Source organism: Orbicella faveolata, unplaced genomic scaffold (genome assembly GCF_042242905.1).
Source record: "Orbicella faveolata isolate gen_17 unplaced genomic scaffold, um_ofav_v1 contig_2, whole genome shotgun sequence".
Taxonomy (NCBI): Eukaryota; Metazoa; Cnidaria; class Anthozoa; order Scleractinia; family Merulinidae; genus Orbicella; species Orbicella faveolata.
In genome coordinates, this window is record NW_028301547.1 from 30,492,266 (window position 1) to 30,504,016 (window position 11,751).

The 11,751-nt window shown below is 38.6% G+C and overlaps 2 protein-coding genes and 1 pseudogene across 2 annotated transcripts; all 3 read left to right on the forward strand.

The window, feature by feature from the left end:
• The first annotated feature begins 310 nt into the window (after window positions 1–310).
• On the forward strand, window positions 311–1,207 carry LOC149112789 (uncharacterized; annotated as a pseudogene).
• A 1,467-nt stretch (window positions 1,208–2,674) lies between these two features.
• Window positions 2,675–3,858, forward strand: LOC149112790 (beta-4C adrenergic receptor-like). The gene has a single exon (XM_089290802.1). The coding sequence runs from the start codon at window positions 2,968–2,970 to the stop codon at window positions 3,856–3,858; it is 891 nt and encodes a 296-aa protein (XP_089146928.1). The 5' UTR covers window positions 2,675–2,967.
• A 6,324-nt stretch (window positions 3,859–10,182) lies between these two features.
• LOC149112791 (adenosine receptor A2b-like) lies at window positions 10,183–11,552 on the forward strand. Its single transcript, XM_089290804.1, has one exon. It carries the CDS (start codon window positions 10,311–10,313, stop codon window positions 11,181–11,183), a length of 873 nt encoding a protein of 290 aa, XP_089146930.1. The 5' UTR covers window positions 10,183–10,310; the 3' UTR covers window positions 11,184–11,552.
• The last annotated feature ends 199 nt before the right edge of the window (window positions 11,553–11,751 follow it).

Below are 11,751 nucleotides of genomic sequence, written 5' to 3' on the forward strand. Positions count from 1 at the left end.
AATCAGATTTCAGGATTCGTTACCGTGCCCTCTTGGGAAAAAATAAATCACGATATGTCCTTGACATCATTGTGCCGCCATTTTAACAATCACTTCTTATCCACAAACTCAGGTTATTCTTATAAGTATTTTTTTTGAAACTCATTTCAGAGTAAAAACTAGCGATAAAAAACGACGTTTAGATCTCTCTGAGGCTCCCTGCCACTGTGGAAATAATATTCCCAAGGCAGTTGCTGGCACAGTTATCCAGAATGGTTCGAGACTAGCCGATCCCTATGGCCTGCCAAAAACCCACAAGCGACAATTAGCAATGCGACCAATGCTCTCGGCAACCGGGACATATAATTACAAGTTGGCAAAATGGCTTGATGAAAAGCTTAAACCTCTATCAGTCAATGATCACACCATCAGTAATGTTTTTAATTTCGTGGATGCTCTCCATGACATGGAAGTTTACGATAAAAGCATCCTTGTTTCATATGACGTAACTTCACTTTTTACCAATGTCCCTGTTGATGAGACGATATAAATTCTAGCTGAAAAGGTATTTAAGGACGACTGGTTAAATAAGCAGCATAATCTCAACATTACAAAATCAGCCTTGGTGGAGTTGCTTAATATTGCCACCAAGAACCAGCTTTTTCAGTTTGAGGGGAGTTTGTATGAACAAACCGATGGTGTTGCTATGGGTTCGCCAACTGGACCCCTAATGGCCAACGCATTTATGTACAGTATCGAAGATCGACTTAAGGACCAAGGCAAGTTACCCGAGTTTTACAAACGCTATGTGGATAATACATTGAGCATAATGCCTGACACCGAAACAGCTGAAGCATTCCTTTCCTCTCTAAATGAAAGCCATCCATCTGCCAACTTCACCATGGAACTTGGCGAATATGGTAAACTTCCTTTCCTGGGAACGGAGATCAGGAAATGCAATGGTCGCCTGGAGACAAGGGTGTACAGAAAACCAACTGACACCGCATTACAAGAGCCACGTCAATGTTAGATACAAGAAGTCAATGCTAAAAACAATGCTGGATCGTGCCTTTAAAGTGTCGTCTACCTGGCAGCTGTTCCACCTGGAATTTGATCGTCTCAAACAGACGTTCTCCCGACTTCAGTACCCAGCCTAACTGCTGCAATCGACCATCACTAATTTTGTCACCAAGAAAGTTTCAGGCGATCCAATTTCCACACGAGCATGTAACGTAAATGAAGCGCTTGTCGATGTCAGAATGGTGTTACCATTCAAGGATAAGAGTTCAGTCAATTCCGCGCGAAGGCAACTTGGGGAACTAGGTCGCAAAATTGGAATTGATATTCGCCCCGTGTAAACAAGCCGTAAGATCGGACACGAGATCAAACCAAAAGAAAAGAAGCCGCCTACCATTAACCAACAACTCGTGATTTTAAGATCTTGAGACAGTGCCAAAGTAAGTTCTCACGCCCTAATTTGTACTAATATATATATATTTCATTCGCTTTTTTTACAACTTGAAAATGATCTCAGAGAGATCGAAACGTCGTTTTTTATCCTTAGTTTTTATTCTGAAAACTTAGGTTATTGTCTAGGGAAACACGTATATTAGGGAGCTTAACAAACCCACGACGGCAACGGCAACGTCGCTAAACAAAAAGTTTAATGAGGAGAACAATGGCTGTGCACGTGTGTTATAATTCTCCGTACATTTCTTTGCCGTCCTCTCCAAAATAACAACGGGAAATGGAAATGACCAAGTTCTGCGTCGTCTACGGAACGTGGACGAAGACGGCTAATTTCTGATATTTCCATTGGAATTGAACGCCGTCGTTGGATGTTTAGCTTAAGCACGTTTTTAGAGCCATTGGTGTACCGAACAGATCTAAACAATCGCGAATTTCGCTGGTAAAATATAAATTCAATTTTTACTTGGCGTCTTCCTCGGTGTCGTTGTCGTGGTTGCTTAAGCTCCCTAACAACGTGAAATGACCTAATTCTGCGTTGCCTGGAGAACATGAACCACGACGGCCAATTTTTTAAATTTTTATTTCGAATTTATCGATGAGTCCTAGATTCAGTTTCGGGATAGCTTTGACAGTGATAAACAAAGTAAATGACTTTAGGTACCGAGAGATTCGGGGAGAAACTGCAAAATGATTTTTTGATCGACGTTGTCCTCTGCGTCGCCGTCGTGGTTTATTAAGCTCCCTAATTTCAGGACATGAGAGATCATCGCGTTTTTTCCTTTGTCTAGGTCTTTCATTTAACTTAGATGGTTGCAAAAAAAAAATTGTTGATGTATGGCATACTCTTTCTGACACTTTTATTCATTAATTCTTTCACCATCGCCTGTTTTCAGTTTTATTTACATTTCAAAACACACTCATTTTGAAACTTGCAAACTTTTGTTTTTTCCAATAAATGGTGGAACCAACACAACAATGACAAGCCAGTGTTATATTTTCGCTCAAGGACCGGGTTGCTTACAGCTGCTTCGTGTTTAAGATCGGTTAACTCGCGTCATTATTACTCTAATTTCAAGCTTTATTATTTAGAAGTATGGGTTATTGATCAAGTGTGAGCTCAAGATGGCAGGATATTGGCCAAGTGCTTTTTTTTACGTGTTTATGGACCGAGACGGAGTCGCGGTCCATAAACTCGCAAAAAAGGAATGAGGCCAATATCCAGCCATCTTGACCAAACAAGCTGGGTCAATAAAGGATTTATTATATGGCTTTAGGGGAAATTTTTTCTTGTGGGACACGGCGGGTAGTCCCGAGCAGGCAAGATAGCTCCATCTTGCGCGCTTGGGTAGCCAATCACAGCGCAGGATTTGATTCATCTTGTCCGCTCACGGAGCTAGCCATATGATAAATTAATTTTCTATATCAGAGACACTTTTATTCACTCAGTTACGAAAAAGAACCCGAGGTGGTCGGAAACCGAAACATACCAATCACGGGCTGGAACAAACTGCGCCTCAAATGGGGAGAGAGAGGGAGGTTGTTAGAAAGGAATTTCCACTCGTGCTTCCCCTATTTGCTTTCTCGTGCCTAGTACAGTCTGCCGGTCCCAACGCTTTCTCAGCCTACACCGCCATCATGTTGAACATTTTAACAATACACGCGATGATAAAAACTTCGTCGTTGCCAAAGCCTTTGAGAACATTGCTCCTGAGTCTTGCTGTTTCTGATCTTGGTGTTGGTTTACTGGTTCAACCTTCGTACATCGCTGTAATGGCCAATCCTACCTATTTCACAAACACCGCGTTTAACATGATCTCACCTTTATTTGTTAGTGCTTCATTCTTTAGTGTTGTGGCCATAAGTGTCGACAGGTTCCTGGCCGTTCATCTTCATTTCAGATATCAGGAACTTGTGACTCACAAGCGTGTTGTAGCTGTGGTGATCTCAATTTGGGTTTTTAGCGCTTTTCTTACATCAATCGGGTTTTGGATCTCCCTTGATGGCATCCTGCTCGTCGACCTCGTCACCCAAAGTGTTGGCTATATTATTACGGGACTTATTTATTGCAGAATTTATTTTACTGTACGACGCCATTCAGACCAAATTCATTGCCAACAGATACAGGTAGCACAGAACAGCCAAATAGAAAGTGCTGCGTGGCAGAGAAAGTCTGCCGTCAATACTTTGTACGTATATCTCATGTTTTTAGTTTGTTGTTTGCCAGACTTTTTTTGCGCTCGGGTCGCCCGTTTGATATGTCCGCAAAGTTCAGCTTTAAATGGCTTGCTTTTTTACTCACTGACCCCCTTTTTCCTCAATTCCTCTCTGAATCCTGTTATTTACTGCTGGAAGATGAGACACATTCGACGCGCTATCATAAACACATTGCGAGGCATAAGGCAAAACTAAACAAAATTGTAACTGGACAATGATCGAACACAATAGCACTGCTGTTAGAGTAACTTTATAGCAGGGCTCCGGCGGCACGAAGGGCCAGCAAGCGGAGCACCATACTCATAGGAAACCGTGAATCGCTTTTTTTTTTCATGGTCATCATGGCTAGCGGTTTGCTCGTGCATGGGCGCCTACGTGAGATGACGACGTAGGCGCAACATGGCGGCCATACTCTGGCAGGTTGACCGAAACATGCAGCCTTGGTTTACAGCTACATCTTTGATATTGGAAATCCATGTTATGGTCAATTGATAACTGTCAAAACAAAGTATCCGCTCACCAGTATCACGTGACGATATCGCGGGCTCAGGTTTAAAGCTTGTCTGGCACACGTTTTTTTAAGAAGCTGGCCGCTGCCCAGGTACTGGTTTTCGATTGGATCGCAGGCTGAAGCCAGGTTAACTTACTGTAGTCAGGGGTCTGTTTCTCGAAAGTCCTGGAACTTCTCGGGCCCGCAAAGCAGTTTCGAATTAATGAGTATCTAAAAGCAGAAAGTTGTATACGCCTGAAACTTTCTGTATGAAGAGAACCTCTCTTCATATTAAGAATATGTGAATAAAACGAAGCTTTTACGCTGATATTTCTTAATTCCTCTCTGAATCCTGTTATTTACTGCTGAAAAATAAGACACATTCGACACTCTGTGATAGACGAGCTGCGAAGCATATTATTAAGACAAAACTAGACAGTTCTCCTATAAGAGTAAGTTTAGAAACGTCATAACGACTACTAGCAGTTTATCTCGACCAAGAAACTAATTTTTAGTAATTTAACTTTTTGATGGAAGCAAAATCTGCGAACATCAGATAGACTTAAGTCTCTTAATACACGATGTTAAAAGAAGTATAAACGTTGTCTGGTTGAAAAGATTAAATACATAAGCTTCGGGCCATCAGTCTATGGTCTTTAACGAATAAAATATGTTTCTGTGCGAATAGAAGTAAATACTAAAAGAGTGAAAAAATTTAGAAACTAAAATACCATAGGTGTGTGAAAAAATAAACTTAAAAGAATGTAAATGACATCTAAATTACAATAAAATGAAATATTGCCCACGCAACGGTTTTGAATTGTTGTCGAGATAATGATGATGATGATGATGATGATGATGATAATTGAGATATAGCAGGGATTTTTAGGCATATCACTCACTCACTCACTTGGTCAATCAGCCAATCGCCAGGCGCAGTTGTAGCGGAGTACTGTATGCAAATCAGTCACTCGCTCACTCGTAATCGGAAGTCTTATCAATCAGCAAATCACCAAGCGCAATTGTAGCGGAGTTTTGTATGCAAATGAGTTACTCGCTTATTCGTAACTGTCAGACACACTAGCTGCATTTGAACATCAGTACGCGGTATTTGAACTGATGTTACACCGGCATACACGAAAGAACCAGAATTACTGAGAAACACCGATTGGAGACGACCGTGAAAGGAAAAATCTATATGAAACTACTCCAGGACCATGGAACGAGTTTGCAAAACATCAATGAACGAGTTTGCAAAATATAAATTACGAGTAAGACCCGAGGATCTTGTATAGTGAGCAGCAGGACGTAGCGACTTGTGTGTTTATTTAACAATATGTACTTCTTGTTTCTACCTTTCACTAAAGGCCCTGATGATGGGAAAAGGCTCTTCTTTTCTCTTCTCTTCTCTTCTCTTCTCTTCTCTTCTATTTTATTTTCTTCTCTTCTGTTCTCTTCTGTTCTCTTCACTTCTCTTCTCTTTTCTTTTCTTTTCTTTTCTTTTCTTTTCTTCTCCTCTCTTCTCTTTTCTTCTTTTCTCTTCTCTTCTCTTCTCTTCTCTTTCCTTCTCTTCTCTTCTCTTCTCTTTTCTTCCCTTCTCTTCTCTTCTCTTTTCTTCTCTTCTCTTCTCTTCTCTTAACTTCTCTTCTCTTCTCTTCTCTTCTCTTCTCTTTTCTTCTCTTCTCTTAACTTCTCTTCTCTTAACTTCTCTTCTCTTCTCTTCTCTTACCATCTTAGGGAGGATATTGTACTGCAGAGCAACCTGTTATCCGAGCTAATTTCACAATTTATTATATAACTGAGAAAATTAGCTCATTGTGATCGGCTGAGAGCAGGCCAAATTAACGCGCGCTCGTTCGCAATTTCCCAGTTGTATAATAAATGAGCTCGAGCAATTAAGGGTTTACACTACTCGTGATATTTTAAAATTCTTTCAAATTACGCTCGCCCAAAGGGTCGTACACTTTTGAGAGAATTTTGAAATATCAGTCGTAGTGTAAATCCTTAATTCCACTCGCATTCATACGATTAACAATACAAATTAACGAGGAAGTCAGTAAAGATAATTTCCATATTGTAAGTTCATCAATTGAACTATAATATGTTTGCACAGATGATATGTAAAAAGATTATAACCAGCTTATGTTTCTAAGAATAATTTATAGCTGGCTCATCTTTTTTTCTTCGTTTCTTCCTCTAAATTCGTAACCAAATAAAATAAACGTTGCAAAAGGATAATGTCCCCCTAAATGTGTTTAAGAAATATTTTCCTTTTATGTTTTAGAATGTTTCGCATACTGATCACATTTTCGACGTTGTCATGAATTATAATTGATCGAATATTTTCGCCTGCAGGTGATTGGTCCAAACTCGTGATGTGACTGAATACTGGGGAATATCCGAGTGATATTCCCCAACTTTAAAAAGATTTCGCGTGTTCCGAAAAAATATTTGGAAATTATGAACACAATAATCTCTATTTGGTGCGAAAATATGCTTGGAAAGTTTTTCTAAGAACGTCTGAATTGGTAAGGTTCGATTCCAATTTCTGCAGGGAATTTGTTTGTTTGCTGCTTTTCCTTGTTTACTTTTTATGTCTATTCGTAACTCCTGGCTAAATAATACCGACTCATCTGTCTTCATGCGTCAAACCCCAGTCAAAGCAGTTAATCAGGTTTCAAAAGGACTGGTCACAGACAACAAAGGCCGTCACAAAAACATATGGCACATAAAAACATAATGAACTAATGAAAAAAGAACTTTACTCATCACGAAATGCTTTTTACAAAAATGACTTGTCTCGCAGGAAGCGTTCATTTGTATCATGATAAAAATTAGGGAATGAGGGATAGGCAAAAAGAATAAAAAGTGTTGAAAATTATTTTTGTGCGAACTTGGGATAATGGTGGCGAGTTGACTTACACAAACAGTTCGCCTCGTTGTTATGAAAATTAAAATTAAAATTCAACACCTTTTGCTAGCTTCCATTTTAATGAGAAACGCAAAACCAGACTTTCAATTTTTCCAATAAGCCTTGAAAAGCACTTATCATTTTACTAAAATCTTCGTTTTCGTAAAACGAAAATTGACTCATTAATTTAAACAAGAATGCCAAAGGTTGCCTGGTTTCAACTGATATTTATTTTTACATGAGAACAGATATGCCAGCTTTAATATTATTCGCTTTCTGTGACGGTAAGTCGTAATAAAGCACTCAACCCAACCATACATCTTTCAATATTCACCTATCTCTTGCTCAGTAACTTGGCCAGCCTATTAGCATACGGTACAATTTCATCGTACATAACATCGCTTAGCGCTCTTTTTCAAAGCTGTATAATAAATGAAGCTCACCCACTCTACTCATCGGTAATCGTTAATTGTGTGTTCAACTCTTTCTCAGCCTACACCGCCATCATGTTGAAAAATTTTAACAATCTATGCGATGCGGAAAACTTCGTCGTTACCAAAGCCTTTGAAAACATTGCTCCTGAATCTTGCTGTTTCTGATTTTGGTGTTGGTTTACTCGCTCAACCTTTGTTCATCGTAAGGATGGTAAATCCTACTTATTTCACACACATCACGTTTAACGTCGGCCAAATTATATTCACTGTTGCGTCATTCTTCAGTGTTGTGGCCATAAATGTTGACAGATTCTTGGCCGTCATCTTCATCTCAGATATCAGGAACTTGTGACTCACAAGCGAGTTTCTGCTGGGGTCATCGCATTTTGGACTTTGAGTGTACTTTATGGGCCATTATCTTTGTTCTTGAGTTCAAAACGATGTCACAGTTGTCATTATTTTCGGGGTCTGTTTCATTATTACAGGGATTGCCAATTGCAAAATATATTTCACTGTACGACGCCACAAAAAACAAATGCAAGCCCAACAAATACAAGTAGCACATACAGAAGAGCCAAATGGAAAGTGCTGCGAGGCAGAGAAAATCTGCTGTCAGTACATTCTACGTATTTCTCGTGTTTTTAGTTTGTTGTTTGCCAACCTATTGCGCTCTGGTTGCCAGCTCAGTGTGATTTCTCCTCAGAGCTCCGCTTTAACTGATCTGTTGCTATACGCAGGGACACTAACATTCCTTAATTGGTCTCTGAATCCTGTTATTTACTGCTGGAAGATGAGACACATTCGCCACGCTATCATAGACACACTGCGACATATATTTCCAAGTCAAAACTAAACAAAATTGTAATCCCGGGACTGCGTAAAGTGTAACTTAATAAATGATATATCGCCAGCAACAGTTCATCTAGATAGGACGTCTGACTGTAAAAAGCACTAAATCATCAGTGAGTAATTAGTAAAGTGAAACATTAGATGGGAGCCATTGGATAAAACAATACATAGTCACTATACACACAAGACTTTATTCAGGGATTAATAAAAGACACCCTGAGAGGGAGTTTAAGGAGGTGGATCCTTTGTTAAAACTTCTTAAAATAAAATATATATTAAAAGCTATTAAAGGTTAACAATCAAGCATGTATTATCTGGGTCTACAAACACGTTGTTGTGCATTTGTTTTGTTGGACGTCCTGCGAATTTCAGGGTTATAAAAGTATATCAAAAGATCTTCAATTATCCACGCACCTGTCTAATCTGTGAAAGAGGGAAACTACAGTTACGGTGAAATTTTCGCACGCAACTGAATAGACAAGACTGGAAGAGATTTGGTAATCGCATCGTGTTTAATTCCCGGTTTCTTCATAAAGCATAAATGAACGAAGGGCTATCATATCATAATTTAGTCGAACTTTTGGTGCTTAACCGCATAACTCTTCTTAAAGCAGTTTATTTTCAGGTGTTCCGTGACTGTTGTTTGACATGACAGGTAGAAGCAAACAAACACAAAACATCTTCACGTTTAATGACGCATTTACTGCTGTCACGAAAAATAGGTCATAATTCATTCAGTATTTTTGTACTAAAATTGAAATACCAGGCGTAGCCTGCTCCGTTAGGCTAAAACGAAATATTTGACCATCTCAGCTTCATTAGCATGCGTGTAATAAACGAGCGACTAAATGGTCTGCGTGTAAAATGCGTTTTTCCCAGTGTTTTAAATAAGTCAATCAAACTTATCGAAAATGTAAACGACGTTTTTATTGTAATTTGCAATTTCTTACAAAAGTGAACGCCCCTTGCAAATATAAATATTCGTAAAATACGGAAAATACAAACGAGAAAGAGCAGCTGAATTTCTAATTTGTCTAATTTTCTTTTTGGCACGAAATTCTTGTTTTCCTTCTTAATAGGTATACACGCACCCATAACTAACTCATAGTATGAACTTCTGACTTCACCCGTAAAACTCTATTCAAAGGAAGCAATTTACCAATGGACAGGTCCCAGACAACTGAGGTTGTCACAGAAACATGACACGAAAGGTTTAAGTAACTAACAAGGAACTTTACTCATCACGTTCTTCTTTAAGAACAAATAGTTTCTCTTGCAGAAATAATTAAATTGTTTTATAATATAAATTAAGAGATGAGCAGAAGACAAAAATATTTGTTCAGCTGAACTGGAAAAACGTTAGGGAAGTTTATTTGCGAAACAAGTAAACATGTCACCATCTGAGCATCATTAGGATGCTTGTTTAAAAAAGTCATTTGGTTTTGTATGAAGACTTACTTTCAGTTATTTCCCATTTTAATATATTAGTTTAACTTCTTCAAGATCAAAAAGATTGTTAATTGCAATTTCTGCTTAGGGGAAAAGGGAACTTAGTCTGATTTCAGAAATGAGAAGGGCGTGCAAAGCTAGCTTTGTGACATTCGTTGTTATGAAAATTCAAATTCAGCACATTTCTGTAACGTACAATTTTTATGGAAAACGGAAAATTCTCTACTTGAACGCCCTAACTATTCCTTAGGTTAAGTATCATTCATTACTTTACTATAGATATCTCCGTTTTCCTGTCATAGTGTTGCGCAAAATGAACAGACAAGTTTTTTTTTTTCTTTACATTAAAACAGATGCCAGTTTAGTACCCGTGTACATCATTCAATCCTAGACCGAAAGTAGCATCAAACACCACATCATTTTTTGATCAAACCGTCTCGTCTACAACGCAGCCCACGGTACAACTTCACTGTAACATTGCTCAGCGCTCATTTTTCAAAGTTCAAGCTGTATAATGAATGAAACTAACCCACTCTACTCATCGGTCATCGTTAACTGTGTGTTCAACGGTTTCTCAGCCTACACCGCCCTCATGTTGAACATTTTAACAATACACCCGATGAGGAAAACTACGTTGGTACCAAAGCCTTTGAAAACATTGCTCCTGAGTCTTGCTGTTTCTGATCTTGGTGTTGGTTTGCTGACCCAACCTTTGTATATCACATGGATGGTCAGTCCTCCCAATTCCACCAGCACCCTGCTTCACGAAGCCTCATACGTATTTATTTACTCTTCGTTCTTTAGTGTTTTGGCCATAAGTGTCGACAGATTCTTGGCTATTCATCTTCATCTTAGATATCAGGAACTTGTGACTCATAAGCGTCTTGTTGCTGTGGTGATCTCAATTTGGGTTTTTAGTGCATTTCTTTCATCAATTTGGCTTTGGGCCTCAAATGAAATCGCCATGCTCGTCGCCATTATCATTGAAAGTTTTTACTATATTATTACAGCAATTGTTTACTGCAAAATTTATTTCACTGTACAACGCCACGCACAGCAAATACAAGTCCAACAAATACAGGTAGCACGGATGGAAAGTGATGCAAGGCAGAGAAAATCTGCCGTCAGTACATTCTACGTATATCTTGTGTTTTTAGTTTGTTGTTTGCCAGGTTATTGCGCTCTAGTTGCCATTTTGATCTCTGCGCCAAGTACCGCTTTAGATGGTCTGTGGTTATACTCACTGACCCTGTTCTTCTTTAATTCCCCTCTGAATCCTGTTATTTACTGCTGGAAGATGAGACACATTCGACACGCTATCATAGACACACTGCGAAATATAAGGCAAAATTGTAATCCCACGACTGCCACAAGAGTGACTTCATAAATGATATTACCACCAACAGTTTATCTAGAGACATTAACCTTTGGGTTTTTAGTTATTTAACTGGTCTTTTTAAACATGATGTAGAAGTATTGTGATGTCCATAATATCTACTTGCGATTTAAAATTTTTACAAGGCTAAACATGTTTAGCAGACTAAAAAAGCAAAAAACCAAACGTGTTTGACATTATATTGAAGATGACAATCACATAATGTCGAAAACGTTCGGGTTTTTTTTTTCAAACATTTTTTCAAGTATTATAATTTTAATGGTTTTCAGAATTATTAATTGCTGGCGTATCTTTGTGTAACTTCGTTTTGCAGTGTATTCCGATTCATAACCAAATAACAATAAACGTTGCGAACAAAAATGTGTTTTGGAAACATTTTGCTTCCATGTTAAAGGTAGCGGGTTAGAACTCCATTTCGCGCGAAAAGGTAGCTACTTTTCGGAATGTTATGCATTCTAATTGAGATCTCTGCATTTGTGTAGGATGTAAGTAGCAACCAAATGATTTCTCGAAATTCTACGTTGCGCATGCGAAAGTCGTTGGAAGATGTATTCGTCAA